The sequence below is a fragment of the Anolis sagrei genome, chromosome 10 (assembly GCF_037176765.1).
Source record: "Anolis sagrei isolate rAnoSag1 chromosome 10, rAnoSag1.mat, whole genome shotgun sequence".
Classification (NCBI taxonomy): domain Eukaryota; kingdom Metazoa; phylum Chordata; class Lepidosauria; order Squamata; family Dactyloidae; genus Anolis; species Anolis sagrei.
The window spans coordinates 21,287,277-21,305,600 of record NC_090030.1 but is presented as its reverse complement, the minus strand read 5'-3'; the positions used below and the strand labels follow the sequence as shown (position 1 = coordinate 21,305,600).

The window sequence follows — 18,324 nt, the reverse complement described above, 5'->3', positions numbered from 1 at the left end:
ATGATCCACAATCCAGCATTAACAAAAACATAATAATAATAATAATAATAATAATAATAATAATAATAATAATAATTATTATTATTATTATTATGCCATATCTCCATGCTGTGCAGTCTCTTGGTGCATTTATAGTATGGAATGTATGCCCTTGCACCCCTCTTTAAATGCCATGGCTCCATGCGATGGAGTCCTCCTGGGAGTTATAGTTTCCCAAGGTCCATGCCCTTCTCTTGCTGCATTTACACTAATTGAACGAATGCTCTTGGACCCCACTTCAAATACCATAGCTACATACTGTGCAGTTATAGTTTCATATCTAGTTATATATGAGAGTTATAGTTTCCCAAGGTTCATACCCTTGGTTCATAACCAAAGAACTAGTCAAAACCGAAAGCCTCTTCACATCTGCTTATCTTCCGTTGCTGAGACTGGCAACTCCCTTCTGTTCTCAGCAAGAACAAACCTTATCTTACTTTTTCAAGTTCACTTAATCACAGCCTCAAAATATAAACATTTCTGCATGGCATTTCCAATTCACAGTGGCATCCATCTTGGCAATACATAGAAGCACATTGAAAAACACATACATAACTAAATTACTCCTGACATAAAACAGTACAATAATGTAGTGTATTATTGATGTGATGTTTTTAAAATTATTGTGTATGAACCCCTTGTTGTAAACCAGCCTTAGTCCCTCGTAGGAGGTGAGAAGACCGGTATATAAAAGTTCTTAATTAATTAATTAATTAATTAATTAAAATGAATAACAATTTTAACAAATATAAACTTATTCGTATTTCAATGGGAAGTCTGGGCCTGCTTTTGCCTGATGATATAGGATTGCTGTTGTTGTTGTTGTTGTTGTTGTTGTGTGCTTTCAAATCGTTTCAGACTTAGGTTGACCCTGAGCGAGGGCTGGTTAAATGAGCTTGGACGGCCGTATCTGGCCCCCAGGCCTTAGTTTGAGGACCCCTGTTTTATGTCATCGTAAATTAATTAAATTACCCTCCCCGCATAAGCGGTACCTAATTTTTCTACTTGACAGATGCAACTGCCTTTCGGGCTGCAAAGGTTGACAGAAAGCTACACACAATGGTAGGAAGCTCACTCTCATCCGGGCTGGCTTCGAACTCATGACCTTTTGGTCAATAGTGATCTTAATGCAGCTGACTCCAAGCCGATCTCTGACTCGATCTTCTGGAGTATCAGCTCTCCCTCCCAGTTTGGGGTCATCTTTCTAGAAATCTCAGCTGTCTTCTGATGCCTTGAGTCCAATATCTATGGTGACAATGGGGAGGGTGACATTGAATGTGGAGAAGCATCCCTTAGCCCAGAGGTTCTCAACCTGGGGGTCGCGACCCCTCGGGGGGTCGTTTGGCCAATTTCTGGGGGTCGCGAAGCCGCATTGGCTGGCCACGCCGCCTCCAAAATGGCGGCCGACCCCCTGCCGGCTGGCAGGGGTGCAGAGTAGGCAAGGGCTCTTCATTTCAGGTGAACTATAAATCCCAGCAACTGCATATCCCAAATGTCAAGGTCTATTTTCCCCAAACTCCACCAGTGTTCACATTGGGGCATATTGAGTATCTGTGCCAAGTGTGGTCCAGATCCATCATTGTGTGAGTCTGCAATGCTCTCTGAATGCAGGTGAACTACAACTCCCAAACTCAAGGTCAGTGCTCACCAGACCCTTCCAGTATTTTTCGTTGGTTGTGGGAGTTCTGTGTGCCAAGTTTGGTCCAATTCCATCACTGGTGGAGTTCAAAATGCTCTTTAATTGTAGGTGAATTATAAATCCCAGCAACTACAACTCCCAAATTACATAATCAATTTTCCCTCCAACCCCACCAGTATTCAAATTTGGGCATATTGGATAACGTAAGGTAAAAGTTTTCCCCTGACATTAAGTCCAGTCGTGTCCAACTCTATAGTCAATTTCTAGGCCAAAGAGCCGGTGTTGTTCATAGACACCTCCAAAGTCATGTGGCTGACATGACGGCATGGAGTTCTGTTGTTGGGTATTTGTGCCAAATTTGGTCCAGTGAATGAAAATACATCCTGCATTTCAGATTTTTACATTATGAGTCATAACAGTAACACAATTATAATTAGGAAGTAGTAATAATAATAATTTTATGGTTGGGGGTCACCACAACGTGAGGCACTGTATTAAGGGGTCGCGGCATTACGAAGGTTGAGAAGCACTGCCTTAGCCGGTTGATCCCTCAGGTGGGACTCATAAGAGGGAAGCAAGGCCGGCTCACGAGAGGAGGAGGCCGCTACGAGACGCCACTCTCCTTCCATTCCAAAGTCACTTTGCTGGGAGGCAGAGGGTGGCGAAAGGCGCATGGCTCCCTCGGCGCATGAGGGCCATGAAGGGCCTTCCAAGAGCACCGCGTGGCTCCTGGAGGCAAGCCGTTCCAAGGCCCCCCTCCCTGCCTAAATATAACCTTGCTGCCCGGCCCATTCACCCTGCAGGAGGGGCTATAATTAACCAAGGGCCCGGTCCAAAAATAAAAAGGCCCGTGCCCTACCCCCCTGTCTCTCCCCCTCCTCGCTCTCTTGGCCAGGCACATTCGCTCAGTGGACGGCACACGGGTCAGTCATGAAGCCCTGATGGCAACAAATCTTGGATGAGACCAACGTCCGTTGCAGGAATGGGCCTCTTTTGGAGCCGTCACCCAAGACTGCTGCCCTTCTTCCTCCTTGGACAGAAATCCTGAGTTTGGGATGGGAACGGCTTAGCCTTGGAGCCTCCCCACCTAGAAGGGGTGAGTTTCCTCACAGCTAGTTATAGACCCCTCTCCTCGTCATCCTCAGCATCTTCCCAATCCCAATAGAGCAGTGGTTCACCACTTTCCTAATGCCGTGACCCCTTAATACAGTTCCTTGTGTTGTGGTGACCCCCAACCCTAAAATTATTTTCATTACTACTTTCATAACTGTACTTTTGCTATTGTTATGAATTGGAATGAAAATATCTGATATGCAAGATGCATTTTCATTCACTGGACCAAATTTGGTACACATACCCGATATGTCCACATTTGAAGACTGATGGGGTTGTGGAGGGATTGATGTTGTCATTTGGGAGTTGTAGCTGCTGGGATTTATAGTTCACCTACAATCAAAGAGCATTCTGAACTCCACCAACCAAACTTGGCACACAGAACTCCCATGACCAAGAGAAAATACTGGAAGGGTTTGGTGGATATTGACCTCAAGTTTTGGAGTTGTAGTTCACCTACATCCAGAGAGCACTATGGACTCAAGCAAGGATGGATCTGGACCAAACTTGGCACGAATACTCAATATGTCCAAATGTGAACACTGGTGGAGATTAGGGGAAAGTAGACCTTCATATTTGAGAGTTGTAGTTATTGGGATTTAACCAAAGAGCATTCTGACCTCCACCATGAAGGAATTGAGCCAAGCTTGGCACACAGAACTCCCATGACCAACAGAAAATACTGGAAGGGTTTGGTGGACATTGACCTCGAGTTTTGGAGTTGTAGTTCACCTACATCCAGAGAGCACTATGGACTCAAGCAAGGATAGATCTGGACCAAACTTGGCACGAATACTCAATATGCCCAAATGTGAACACTGGTGGAGATTGGGGGGAAATAGACCTTCACATTTGGGAGTTGTAGTTGCTATGAGTTATAGTTTACCTGCAATCAAAGAGCATTCTGACCTCCACCAATGAAGGAATTGAGCCAAGCTTGGCACACAGAACTCCTATGACCAACTGAAAATACTGGAAGGGTTTGGTGGACATCAACCTCGAGTTTTGGAGTTGTAGTTCACCTACATCCAGAGAGCACTATGGACTCAGGCAAGGATAGATCTGGAGCAAACTTGGCACGAATACTCAATATGCCCAAATGTGAACACTGGTGGAGATTGGGGGGAAATAGACCTTCACATTTGGGAGTTGTAGTTGCTAGGATTTATAGTTCACCTACAATCAAAGAACATTCTTACCTCCACCAATGAAGGAATTCAGCCAAGCTTGGCACACAGAATTCCCATGACCAACAGAAAATACTGGAAGGGTTTGGTGGCCATTGACCTCGAGTTTTGGAGTTGTAGTTCACCTACATCCAGAGAGCACTATGGACTCAGGCAAGGATGGATCTGGACCAAACTTGGCACAGATACTCAATACGTCCAAATGTAAACAGTGGTGGAGTTTGGGGAAAATAGACCTTCACATTTGGGAGTTGTAGTTGCTAGGATTTATAGTTTACCTGCAATCAAAGAGCATTCTGAACCCCACCAACGATAGAATTGGGCCAAACTTCCCACACAGAACCCCCACGACCAGCAGAAAATACTGTGTTTTTCTGATGGTCTTTGGCGACCCCTTTGACACCCCCTCATGACCCCCCCAGAGGTCTCAACCTCTAGGTTGATAAATGCTCTAATAGAGCTACAGTTTGCCACATTTGGGCTGCTCTTTTTTCCATGCATGGCAATGCTTTCACTGCCTGCGCTCCCTTGTGCCCTCTGCTTAACTCATTTTGCACAGAGAAGGGCTCCAGCAGCCTCTGGATCCTGTCAAGTTCAAGGAGAAACACTGCATTTCCAAGGTGAGGGCTTACAGAGCGGTGACATAAAGGGCATTTAGGGTAACGATGGTGGCAGAGAGTCTTCTCCTGGGCATTAATGGCTCAGTCTGCAGACATTGGCACCCTTCTGCAAATTAAAGGTCAGAGACAACAATGGGACCCATTAGGTTTAATGACTTGGTTTTGGAGAGAGAGAGGGGCACACTCACAATTGGCTCTGCCAAAGAACAAAAGCACAATGGGGCACGAAAGGGCAACATGACCCCAACCAGAAGGAAAGATGAAATGGCAAAGAGTCCTACTGGGTGAAGCAGAGCCTGGAAACATTTCTCATTGAGAGCACCAACTAAGCTCGACCACTGAATCCCTTGGTCAAATAAGTCAACTGTTTAGAAATCCTATGGATTCAGTGGAGTTGGTCTAGCTAGATTGAGGGAAAGCGTCGTCCCAGACCTCACCTGAGATATTGCGCCCAAGTCTGGACAAGACAATTCAAGATATGGATATGGACAAGATGGTAGGGGTCCGGAGAAGGGCCAACAAAATGGCAAAGGTCTGGAAGCCATTAATCTGTCTGAGGGAGATGCAGATGTTTGGCTTGGAAAAAAAGATTTTTCTGCCAAAGTAAAAACTCTGAGCAAAAGGTAATGCTTTCCCTAACAAGGATATTTTTGGCTTCTCCTACAATTTCCCCTCCCACAAATTGGGGAAACGTTTTATTTAAAACCTGAGAGCAACGAATGCCATCACATTACAGAATTGGCCAAACATCTGGATTGTTACAAAAAATCCACTTCCCCACCCTCCCTCCTGAAATATTTGAAAAGAATACTGGCTGGCAAGCTTAAAATACGCAAATACTCTATCTGACACTTGAACCCAACCTAATGTGATGAACACATGTTTAAGTGTAGCACTCAGTGGAATTTAGTAAATGTGATGAAGTGGTAGGATTTGATGATTTTGTGATCTGAGCCTGCCCGTGCCCCCTTTGGGTTGGCAGAAGGTGGGCTGCCGATGGCAGGGACCTCTGACGGGCCGCTTCTCTCCTTGCAGGGCCCGATGGGCGAGTGGCACCTCCTGGGCCGGCTGCTGGAGAGCGCGCAGGAGCATTCCACGGAGGTGGGCAAGGTCTGGCTGACGGTGCTCTTCATCTTCCGCATCCTGGTCCTGGGAGCGGCCGCCGAAAAGGTCTGGGGGGACGAGCAGTCCAACTTCTCCTGCGACACCAAGCAGCCCGGCTGCCAGAGCGTCTGCTACGACCAGACCTTCCCCATCTCCCACGTCCGCTTCTGGGTGCTGCAGATCATCTTCGTCTCCACCCCAAGCCTGGTCTACTTGGGCCACGTCCTGCACCTGGTGCGCAAGGAGGAAAGGGAGCGGGGTCGCTCTGCGGCTGGCAACCCCCTTCGTGATCCCTGTGGCCGGATTCGCCTACAAGGAGCCGTGCTGCAGACCTACCTCTGCAACGTTGTCTTCAAGGCCTTGCTGGAGGTGGGCTTCATCCTCGGTCAGTACTTTCTCTACGGCTTCGGCCTGCAGCCCCTCTACACCTGCAGCCGTTGGCCCTGCCCCAACGCCGTCAACTGCTACATCTCGCGGCCTACCGAGAAGACCATCTTCATCCTCTTCATGCTGGCCGCGGCCTGCCTCTCGCTCCTCCTCAACGTGGTGGAGGTCTGCCATGTGCTCCGAGCCAAATGCCGCAGAGCAGGACAGAGGTCCCAAGCTGAGCCGGAGGTCCTGGCAGAGGCAGAAGAAGAAGCCCCAGCCCACCTTCCCGGGGGCAAAGACACAGTTGCCGGCATCGGAAGCCCCAACTGGGACCGACACCAGAAGCGAGGCAACAAGTACAGCAAGTCCAGTGCAAAATGGAGACCGAGTGATTTAGCTGTTTGAGGCAGTGGTTCTCAACCTTCCTATTGCCATGACCCCTTAATACAGTTCAAGATGTTGTGGTGACCCCCAACCATAGAATAATTTTCATTACTACTTTCATAACGGCAATTTTGCTACTGTTATGAACCGTAATGTAAATATCTAATATGCAGGATGCATTTTCATGCACTGAACCAAATTTGGCACAAATACCCAATAAGCCCAAATTTGAATACTTGTGGGGTTGGAGGGGGGATTGATTTTGCCATTTGGGAGTTGTAGTTGCTTGAATTGAGAGTTAACTTACAACCAAAGAGCATTCTGAACTCCACTAATGATGGAATTGAACCAAACTTGGAACAAAGAAGTCAGATGACTAACAGAAAATACTGGAAGAGTTAGTGGGCATTGATTTGGAGATGGGGGCACACAGAACTCCCATGACCAACAGAAAATACTGGAAGGGTTTGGTGGACACTGTCCTTTGGTTTTAGAGTTGTAGTTCACCTACATCCAGAGAGCACTGTGGACTCAAATGATGTTAGATCTGGACCATAGTTGGAACGAATACTCAATATGCCCAAATGTGAACACTGGTGGAGTTTGGGGAAAATAGACATTTGAGAGCTGGGATTTATAGTTCACCTACAATCAAAGAGCATTCTGAACCCTTCTCACACATAACCTCCATGCCTTGAAGGGATTCGCTGGTGAGTCTCCCTCCAGCTTCACATGCTCTCCCTCATCCACACATGCACACCACCCTGCTATGTGCCGAGCATGCATGTTCTCCCCTCCTCTCTTGGAGTCTCAGAAACAGCCCTCCCCTTGGCTGAGAGGCCGGCCAATCACAGCGGAGGAGGGCTTTTGGTTGGAGGATATACTAGGACTAGTATATCCTCCAACCCTCTTTCCTAGTTCCAACAGACCTCACTACCTCTGCGGATGCTTGCCATAGATGCAGGCGAAATGTCAGGAGAGAATGCCTCTAGAACATGGTCATATAGCCCAAAAAAACCTACAACAACCCAGTGATTCCGGCCATGAAAACCTTCGACAATACATTGATTTGTTGTCTGTTTCCAAAAAAGGAAGAGAAGGACAGGTGGAGAGATCTTCAACCTTCTCTGCCAAAGGGGTTCCTAAGACCATCAGAAATATATGTTTTCTGATGTTCTTTGGCAACCTCTCTGTAACCCCCTTGTGACCTCCCAGGGGTTCCAACCCCCAGGTTGTGAAATGCTGGTGTAATCCATTAATGGGCTCCCTTAATTTTGACTAAAGTTAGATGGGCATCTTTCAGGAATTATTTATGGCAAAATAGGGTTGGACTAGATGGCATTTGTGATCACCTTCCAGATCCAGGATTGGATGACTCTGACTTGAAGGTCTGATGCTTTGCCTGTGGCTCTTTTCCAAAGATCAACAGGAGCAAAGATGGGTTGTTGTAGGTTTTTTCAGGCTATATGGCCATGTTCTAGAGGCATTCTCTCCTGACGTTTTGCCTGCATCTATGGCAAAGATATCTGAAGGAGGTTTGTGGAGACTGTAGGTGGCCGCGGCTGCCCTCCAGCGGCCAGAATGCAGCACGACTGACCTCCCAAAGTGACCCAGGGCCCTTCCAAAGCAACATGTAAATAAAGCTGGATTTTGACCTGGAGTTGCCAACACATCCTTGGCTTATTTCGCTCCTCTACGAAACATCTTCTGAAACCTATTGCACAAGACAAGCATGCATTCTGTGTGTCTTGCAATGGGTTTTCCCCGTTTCAGGAGTTTGTGATGAAAAAAATTGGGCATTAAAACATTTTCAACACAACAGATGCTGCTTTCTTTGTCCGAGATGTTTTCTTTGGGCACGAAGTCCCTAAATCTTGTGTTGAGATGCTTGATTATAAGGAAGAGGGACAATATAAGGATTCTTAAGGATGTAACTATGGGCAAGAGACAGTACAAAAATATTCCCCAAGTAAGAAATGTCCCATGTATTGTCAAAGGCTTACATGGCAGGAATCACTGGGTTACTGTGTTTTCCAGGCTGTATGGCCATGTTCCAGAAGTATTCCCTCCTGATGTTTCACCCACATCTATGGCAGGCGTCCTCAGAGGTTGTGAGGTCTGATGGAAACTAGGCAAGTGGGGTTTATATATCTGTGGAATAATGTCCAGGGTGAGAGAGAAACAACTCTTGTCTGTTGCAAGCCAAGTGTGAATGTTGCAATTGGCCGCCTTGATTAGCATTGAATAGCCTTGCAGCTTCAAAGTCTGACTGCTTCCTGCCTGGGGGAAATTCTTTGTTGGGAGATGTTAGCTGGCCCTGATTGTTTACTGTCTGGAATACCCCTGCTTTCTGAGTGTTCTTTATTTACTGTCCTGATTTTAGAGGTTTTTTAAATACTGGTAGCCAGATTTTGTTCATTTTCATGGTTTCTTCCTTTCTGTTGAAATTGTCCGCATGCTTGTGGATTTCAATGGCTTTTCTATGGAGTCTGATATGATAGTTGCTCGAGTGGTCCAGCATTTCCGTGTTCTCAAATAATATGCTGTGTCCAGGTTAGTTCAGAAAACAGGGGAATTCCAGACAGGAAACAATCAAGGCCAGCTAACCCCTCCCAACAAAGGATTCCACACCAGGCAGCAACCAGCCAGACTTTGAAGCTGCAAGGTTATTCAATGTTTTTTTAAAAAATATTTTATTTCAAAAAGATAATACACCAACCATAAATATTGAAGCTGCAAAGCAATCCAATGCTAATTAAGGTGACCAATTGCAACATTCACATTTCCCTCCAACAGACAAGGGGTCTTTCTCCCACACTGGACATTATTCCACCAATATATAAACCCCACTTGCCTTGTTTCCAACAGACTCCTCAACCTCTGAGATGCCTGCTATAGATGCAGGCGAAACATTAGGAGAGAATGCTTCTGGAAGATGGACATACAGGCCAGAAAGCTCACAGCATCCCAAGAAACGTCCCTTCAGTTCCCATATTTTTTGCAGTGCAAAGTAATATGCATTTTCATTCCAAATGCTTCTATTTGTTACAACAGCATTCCCTTGGTTTATTTCCTCCCTTTTTTTGGATGCCGGAACTCTATTTCTCAGTTAACCAGAACTCTCAAGCAACTGGGACAAAAAACAGAAGAAATGCTGCTTTGCATTTTAAAAAGCTGCTTTTATAAGACAGTAAAACAGTGTTATGTTAAGCTCGTCTTTGTTTTTAATTCCTGTATTTCAATATATCACTACAGAGCTGATGGTATGGTGGGGGGGGGGGGGGTATACTATGAGTTACATCTGTTTTGAATAATAACTCCCAAGCAACCAGAAACTATTTATCCAGGATAGGCAAATCTCCAGGAGTGCTGGTTAAGTGAGAAGCTATTGTAAAAAAAAGGTTGTCCCCTGACATTAACTCCAGCCATGTCTGACTCTGGGGTGTGGTGCTCATCTCCATTTCTAAGCTGAAGAGCCGGCGTTGTCCATAAACACCTCCAAGGTCATGTGGCCGCATGACCGAATAGAGTGCCATTACCTTCCCGTTACCTTCACTCACATTTGCATGTTTCGAACTGCTAGGTTGGCGGAAGCTAGGGCTGACAGCGGAAGCTCACGCTGCTCCCCGGAATCGAACCTGCGACCTTTCGGTCAACAAGCTCAGCAGCTCAGTGCTTTAACCCACTGCGCCGCCGGGGGCTCCCACGAGAAGCTATTGTACCCATTCGCAAACATCACACTATGTAATAATCTTGTGCATTTCTACAGAATCATTATCCATTTTGGTTTGTTTCATTTGTAAGGCCGTTTTTGTTTTCAAAATGGGCGTCTTTCCAAATGAGATTTTCCGTCCAAGTTCCAAAAAAACCCAAATATTTTCAGCCCATTGGTGACCAATCATCAGGGCCTACAGCCCAGTGCCAAGTAAGAGGCACTTGGTGGTAGGTCCTGGCAGGATCTACCACCGAGCGCCAAGTGCCTGGCACGCTTAGCTGTAGGCCCTGGTAAGAAAGAAAGAAAGAAAGAAAGAAAGAAAGAAAGAGGAGGGAGGGAAAGAAAGAAAGAAAGAAAGAAGAAAGAAAAGAGAGAAAGATGCATGGAAGCAAAAAGGAAGGAAGGGAAGAGGTAGAGAAGGAAGAAAGGAGAGAAAGGAGAAGGAAAAGAAAAAGGGACGAAGGAGGGAAAGAGGTAGAGAAGGAAGGAGAGAATGAAAAAAAGGGAAGGAAGGGAAGAGGAAGGGAAGGAAAGAGAGAAGGAAGCATGGAAACAAAGAGCAAAGGAAGGAAGGAAAGAGGTAGAGCAGGAAGAAAGGAGAGAAAGTGGAAGGAAAAGAAAAATGGGGGAAGGAAGGAAAGAGGTAGAGAAGGAAGGAAGGAGAGAAGAAAAGCAGAAAAGGGAAGGAAGGAAGGAAAGAGGGAGTGAAGGAAGGAGGAAAAGAAGGAGAGAAAGAGGGAGGGAAGGTTGGCTACAGAAATGTGTGGCAGGTACAGCTAGTAAAATAATAAAATAAATAAAGAGACCGAGGAGGCTCCTCTTGCTGAAATGAGAAGCAAAGGCCGGCAGGTTTGTTTTGTGCCTTTATTTGAAATGAACGGTTTCCAGAGAAACGTGGGGAGGAGGGGGGCGCGAGGAGGGGGCGGGGAGGCGGGTCCTAGCGCCCCGTTTTTCACTACGGACGATGACGACGAAAAGACCCGCGACTGGCTCACTGGCGACGAGGACATGGACAGAGGGGCTGGGGCCAGGACAATATGTACAAGGCTCAACAGACGGGCACCAACACCACCAGCACCACCACCGGCCATAGCTCAGGGCTCAACGCTGCAACACACACAGAGAGGCCAAAGAGGAGGGGGAAAGGGGAGGCTGCCCCGGCTGGCCTCCCAAACAAAGCAAAACGAAGTCCCGAGAATCAGGAGAGGCTCTAAATGTTCCGTTCCTCTAACAAACAAGAGAGAAAGGAAGTCTTCAAGAAATGGGTGGGCAAGAAGGAGAGAACGGGCACCCTTCTTGCCCCCGTTAACAATAGATTGTGCCCACAAACTGCCCAGAGTCTGCTAGGATCACTTCTTTGCTACCATCTCCCTTTCCGGACAAGGCATACCTGCCTCGTCGATGGGTTTGGTGCCAGAAAGAGTGGCAAGCAAGCAAGAGGCACTCCTCGGCGGCAGGGAGAGGGGCAAAAGGAGGGAGGTGCTGGCGTCGCGTGGTGCGGACCCACTCCTAACAGGGGCTCTTTGCCGTCACGGAGTCCGACACGGCTGCTCAGTGGTCAGTGAGCCACATCAGGCGCCACCCCCAAAGTCCCCATCCTCTCTCCCCAAAAAACAGTTGGCCAGAGTGGTGCCGGTCCCCTTCTGGCCCTCAGTCCATGTCGTCGTCCAAGCCGCCCCCTCCTCCTCCTCCTCCGCGGTTGTGCTCCTCGTAGATCTCACGCACAGCCAGGATGCGGTTGAGCATACTTTCTAGCATACTTTTGTCCATAGGGATGACCGAGTACCACAGTGGCGACTCCGCGATGCACGACCGCTCCGGCTGCAGGTAGAAGACATCGTTGCGGCTCCGAAGGCTCTCAGGACTAGAAAGGGACGGGCGAGAAGAGAGGCACAAATCAGATGTCAACAGGGAGAAATGGAAAGTATTACATTGTCGAAGGCTTTCATGGCTGGAATCACTAGGTTCTTGTGGGTTTTTTCAGGCTATAGGGCCATGTTCTAGAGGCATTTCTCCTGACGTTTCGCCTGCATCTATGGCAAGCATCCTCAGAGGTAGTGAAGTCTGTTGGAAATAGGACAACAGCAGAGAGGAAACAACCAAGCACATCTTAACACCTCTCAACAAGAGATTTTCCCAGGCTCAGACAGGCTTTCAAATGCTAGGTGTGAAACATTCACACCTAGCTCCAGCAGAGAAGAGCTCTTTGCCCCACCCCAGCCATTCCACAGATATATAAACCCATTGTCCTATTTCCAACAGACCTCACTACCGCTGAGGATGCTTGCCATAGATGCAGGCGAAACGTCAGGAGAAATGCCTCTAGACCATGGCCCTATAGCCCGAAAAAACCCACAAGAAAGTATTACACTTTGGCAACATACCGTATATGGGAGAAAGTCTATGAGAAGGCCTCACAGTGTGAGGTAGGCCTTAGTCTGTGAGAGAAGCCTCTGTATGAGGTAGACCTTAGTCTGTGAGAAGGCCTGGTGTGAGAAGCTACCGTATATACTCGAGTATAAGCCGACCTGAACATAAGCCACGGCACCTAATTTTACTACAAAAACTTAGGGAAACATATTGACTCGAGTACAAGCCGAGGGTGGGAAATACAGCAGCTACTGATAAATCTCAAAATAAAACTAGATACCAATAAAATTATATTAATTGAATCATCGGTAGGTTATATGTTTTTGAATATTTACATACATAAAAATGTAATTTAAGGTTAGACTATCCAACTCTGATTAGGCCATTATTCTAACCTTCAATGTAAATGTGCTTACGTATCCTTTCAATAATAATAGAGTAAAATAATAAATGTAATAATAATAATAATAGAGTAAAATAATGGAAATGAAATAATAGCAGTAATAATAGTGTAAAATAATAAATGTAATAACAATAATAGAGTAAAATAATAAATGTAATAAAAATAAAAATACCTCAGTAAAATAATAAATGTAATAATAATAATAATAATAATAGAGTAAAATAATGGAAATATAATAACAGTAATAATAGTGTAAAATAATAAATGTAATAATAATGAGTAAAATAATAAATGTAATAACAATGATAATAGAGTAAAATAATAAATTTAATAAGAATAATAACAATACCCAGTAAAATAATACATAACTTCGACTCGAGTATAAGCCTCGGGTTTTGCAATGTAACCACCTGTGCTTTCAATAATTGTATTGCTCACCACAGTTAATACCTTTCTAGTGTTTTCTTTTTCTTACATGGACAGTGAAGACAATATATATATTGCCAGTTTTTTTGTGCTGTGCTAATATTATATTGCATACACATATAATACTGATAATAATGTTATAATACAATACAATATAATAATACAATGTAATAATTATAATTTCATATTACATGTAATATTATTAATAATATTACAGTATAATGGTATAGTATAATATGGGAATGTATGGTGCTAATATTGTGCTATGCTAATAATATAATATATTGTATTTACATATAACTTGTAAGCTGCTCTGAGTCATGCCTCTCCCCGGATTCAAACCTGCGAACTTTCGATCAGCAAGTTCAGCAGCTCAGCGCTTTAACCCACTGCGCCATCGGGGGCTCATTAATAGTTCTATCTTTTGTTTATTTGTACGATCTGCCTGCCTCCTAAAGTTCTCACCATTTGGATAGATAGAACTCATAGAACTTGACCGGGCAGCGCAGGGGGTTCATGCGGTTCTCTCGCTGCTCCAAGACCGGCGCCACATCCTCCTCCCGCTTCCGTTTGCCGAGAGTGCCGCTGCCTCCGCCGGCGTCTATGGGGGAGATGCGGAGAGTTCAGGCCAAAGCCAGGCCCAAGGAGGGAGGGGGGGGGGCACATGCATATGTGGGGTTTGGGGGAGGGGATCGTTCCCTACCTCGCCCCTTCCGGTGCCGCACGGGAGCGTAGTAGCGGATGCTCACCACCTTGGTGGTGCCCCGCGGTGTGGCGCACTTGCGCGACTGCCGCACGACGTTGGTGAAGGAGAGCTGCATGTGCTCGTCGGCCGTCTGCAGCCCAAAGAACTTGGTGTTGAAGAACATGAGGGTGTTGAGGAGGACGAAGGGGGAATAGACGCCCAGCTGCTTGCACTCCCAGAGGTGCTCCTCTTCCACCCGTGAGAAGACCATGTCTGCAAAGACAGGTGCCCAACGGCAACACTCAGAGAGGGACAGGCAAGCAAGAAGCCTCAGCAGGGGCATCCGAGGCCACAGGCCACAAACCCACCACCCACAAAGAGCCACTCTTTGTTTTTAGCTCAGGAACTCAGGTGCCTTTCCTTTCTGTCTCCAAACCCAGACGTGTTGTTGAAGGCATTAATGGCTAGAATCACTGGGTTGCTGTGAGTTTTCCAGGCTGTTTGGCCATGTTTATTTTAATTTATATTGTACTGTATGTGTTTGTCAAATGTTTTTGATATGGCCAAAGGACTAATCAATAAAATGTACTTACTTACTGGGCTGCTGTGAGTTTTCTGAGCTGTATGGCCATGTTCCAGAAGCATTCTCCTCTGATGTTTCACCCACATCTATGACAGGCATCCTCAGAGGTTCTGAGGTCTGTTGGAAACTAGATATGTGGGGTTTATATATCTGTGGAATGTCCATTGTGGGAGAAAGAACTCGTCTGCTTGAGGCAAGTGTGAATACTGCAGTTGGCCACCTTGATTAGCATTTAATGGGAAGCAGGGAAATTCCAGACAAGCATCAATCACGGCCAGTTAACAATTCCAAACGATGGATTTTTTTTCATATGCTTCTATCCTTCTCCCCACAAGGGGGACTCAGGGTGGCCTCACATAGGCATCAACGATGCTTGCAACATATACATCATAAGAATAACAATTAAAACAATAAAAACGTTTTAAAACATTATACAAATCAACCAATAAATTCATTTAACAATAATATTAGCATGCCAGTAAAACCAAAAATCAAGCCGGGAAAACCAATGTTGCAAACCCAAAACAGCAATCAGCCAGGCTCTAAAGCTGCTAGGCCATTAAATGCTAATCAAGGTGGCCAACTGCAGCATTCACACTTGCCTCAAGCAGACAAGAGTTCTTTCTCTCATCTGGGACATTCTACAGATATATAAACCCCACTTGCCTAGTTTTCAACAGACCGCACAATCTCTGAGGATGCCTGCCATAGATGTGGGTGAAATGTCAGGAGAGAATGCTACTTCTTTTTTTTCTTTTTTTTTGTCGTGTCAGGAGTGACTTGAGAAACTGCAAGTCGCTTCTGGTGTGAGAGAATTGGCCGTCTGCAAGGATGTTACCCAGGGGATGACCAGATGGTTTGATGTTTTATCATCCGTGTGGGAGGTTTCTCATGTCCCCACATGAGGAGCTGGAGCTGATAGAGGGAGCTCATCCGCCTCTCCCCAGATTCAAACCTGCGACCTGTTGGTCTTCAGTCCTGCCGGCACAGGGGTTTAACCCACTGCGCCACCCACTGCTTCTGAAACATGGCCATACAGCTCGGAAAACTCACAGCAACCCAGTAAGTAAGTACACATGTTATTGATTAGCCCTTTGGCCGTATCAAAAACATTTGACAAACACATACACATACAGTAGAACGTAAGTTAAAATAAACATGGCCAACTTGGGACATTCTACAGATCTATAAACCCCACTTGCCTAGTTTCCAACAGACCTCACAACCTCTGCCATAGATGTGGGTAAAATGTCAGGAGAGAATGCTTCTGGAAGATGGCCATATAGATCGGAAGAAAAACTAGTCCAGGGGTTCCCAAACTAAGGCCATTGGGCCAGATGCGTCCATCCAAGGTCCTTTACAAGCCCCACACCCTAAACTTAAGAGTTTATCTAAATCTGAAATTACTTGGAAGGCACACAACAATCCTAGTTAGCTTGACTTTCTCATCAGCCAAAAGCAGGCCCACACTTTCCAATGAAACCTGGGCAAAATGTCAGAAGAGAATGCTTCTGGAACATGGCCATACAGGCCGGAAAACACAAAGCAGCCCATTGATAAGTATGTTGCTTCAAATGGTTCGTTTCAAATGTTCTGTTGTTCTTTCAAATAAGACATGTGCAGTGTGCATAGAAATGTGTTCATGTTTTCTTGAAACGATAATATCGCCCCCCTTCCATAACATGAGGCCATCAAGCTGAGGAAGTGTGAACTTTAAAAGCCTGAGGACCCCTGGGCAAGTGCAACCCCCACCCTCACCCCCCCCCCCACCACCACATACTGTTGGGCAGGATCGTGGGTTGCCAGCCGCTCAGGACCTTGTTCAGCTCTTGCACGAAGGTCAAGTAGTAGAGGTCTGTGAAGATGTTCACCATGCGGTTGTTCTCCAGCAGATACTGAGGAGGCAGCAGGACAGAGCGTGAGACAAGCCAAACGTTTAGATGAAATGCACAGCAATGGTCTTAATAATAATAATAATAATAATAATAATAATAGTAATAAAAATAAACTTTATTTATACCCCGCCACCATCTCCCCATTGGACTCGGAGCAGCTTACATGAGACCAAGCCAAACAACGCATCAATAAAACAAGAAAGCAATAAACAAAAACAATAAATACAATACAATTAATATAGCACCAGGATTGTGGCACAGCTGGCTGAGTGTCAGCTGCATTGAGATCACTCTGACCAAAAAGGTCATGAGTTCGAAGCCAGCCCAGGTTGGAGTGGGTTTCCAACCAATGGTGTGTAGCCTGTTGTCGACCTTTGCAACCCGAAAGACAGTTGCATCTGTCAAGTAGGAAAATAAGGTACCACCTTAAAGTGTGGGGAGGCTAAATTAACTGATTTATGAGGCCATAAAGAAGACTCCAGCAAAGCATTCCAGCGGGGAAGCATGCGGGGAATGCGGAAGTGCTTCATCAGCGTCGCAGATGGACGATGAAAGCGACAGCTCCCCTGGCGGCCAGAAAAAGTTATATAGCCTCTGTGTATGTCTGTATATGTTTGTATGTCAAAAATTGGCATTGAATGTTTGCCATATATGTGTACACTGTAATCCGCCCTGAGTCCCCTGCGGGGTGAGAAGGGCGGAATATAAAAGCTGTAAATAAATAAATAAATAAATAAATAATCACATATAAACAATAAACAATAACACACAAGGATTTAAAAACCTGTGGCCGGGCCAAATGTAATAATTTAAAATTAAAAAAATAAACCCTGGGCAAGGTAGAATATATCTGGTATTGAGTTTTAAAAGAAATGAGGGAGCACAGTCCAACCTAATTCAATAGTAAAGTGCATTCTGAGGACATATTGCTGGGAATTTTTGCTTATCCCGGGAAGGCACACTGGGACTGTCACGTTTTCAGGTTCCTCCTAAAGACTGTCAATGTTGGGGCATGCCTGATGTCCTTGGGAAGTGAGTTCCAAAATCGGGGGGCCACCACCGAGAAGGCCCTCTCCCTCGTCCCCACCAATCGTGCCTTCTCTCGTCCCTCCGCCCCATTCATCAAGGGAAATTGTACATCGGGTATAGAAGACAAGGAGAGCTGTGGGAAGGCACCACGCTGCTCTGTTTTGCTGGCCAGATAATGGAGAAAGTGCCAATGGCTTTCATGCAGTAAAGAAAGGATTGCTCTTTCCTTTTGGGATGAGTGTGAGAGACAGGGGTGGGGAGAGGGGCAAGACCTCTGTGGCTTTCCATTGTTTCTGGCCTTGAAATATGGGAGAAAAGCATCATTTGGGTGGGGAGGGGGTCCCCATTCCCTCACCTGCTGGATGCCAAGGCAGAGGTAATAGATGCTGTCCGGTTCATATCGTTCGCCGTTGGGCCGTGTGATCTCTTTGACGAACTGGGCCAGGCCGTAATTCAGTTCCGCCGCGGTGCAGGCCAAGATGTCCTCCTTGATCCGCATGGGCTTGGCTGCAGGGAGCACAACAGGATGGAGACTTAGGCCTTGGAGAAGGAGACATCCTTCTCCTCTTACACCTACCCCACCAGCCTTGCCCCCTCTGAGGATGATGATGATAATAATAATAATAATTTAAAGGAATTAAAGATCGAACTGCAAAGACTCTGGCACATGCCAGTAAAGGTGGTCCCAGTGGTGATCGGCACATTGGGTGCAGTGCCTAAAGACCTTGGCCTGCACTTAAACACAATCGGCGCTGACAAAATT

At 45.9% G+C, this 18,324-nt stretch overlaps 2 protein-coding genes across 6 annotated transcripts in view; one reads left to right on the top strand and one right to left on the bottom strand.

The window, feature by feature from the left end:
- Positions 1 to 2,128: 2,128 nt before the first annotated feature.
- LOC132762896 (gap junction alpha-3 protein-like) lies at positions 2,129 to 7,912 on the top strand. The gene is made up of 2 exons (XM_060756130.2): positions 2,129 to 2,774; positions 5,634 to 7,912. Exon 2 carries the CDS (start codon positions 5,640 to 5,642, stop codon positions 6,474 to 6,476), a length of 837 nt encoding a protein of 278 aa, XP_060612113.2. The 5' UTR covers positions 2,129 to 2,774; positions 5,634 to 5,639; the 3' UTR covers positions 6,477 to 7,912.
- Positions 7,913 to 11,020: 3,108 nt separating this feature from the next.
- The window catches only part of ZMYM3 (zinc finger MYM-type containing 3), a 41,773-nt gene continuing 34,469 nt past the window's right edge, over positions 11,021 to 18,324 (bottom strand). For all 5 annotated transcript variants that reach the window (XM_060756131.2, XM_060756133.2, XM_067471607.1 and 2 more), the window contains 5 exons: positions 17,917 to 18,068; positions 16,418 to 16,532; positions 14,073 to 14,327; positions 13,835 to 13,970; positions 11,021 to 12,034 (listed from right to left, as the gene is read on the bottom strand). In XM_060756131.2, coding sequence (XP_060612114.2) covers positions 11,821 to 12,034; positions 13,835 to 13,970; positions 14,073 to 14,327; positions 16,418 to 16,532; positions 17,917 to 18,068 — 872 coding nt within the window. In that variant the 3' untranslated portion in view covers positions 11,021 to 11,820. The remainder of the gene's footprint in view (positions 12,035 to 13,834; positions 13,971 to 14,072; positions 14,328 to 16,417; positions 16,533 to 17,916; positions 18,069 to 18,324) is intronic.

Excerpts from the sequence above, each read along its gene's own strand:
- LOC132762896 (XM_060756130.2), top strand. The coding sequence starts at position 5,640 with ATGGGCGAGTGGCACCTCCTGGGCCGGCTGCTGGAGAGCGCGCAGGAG.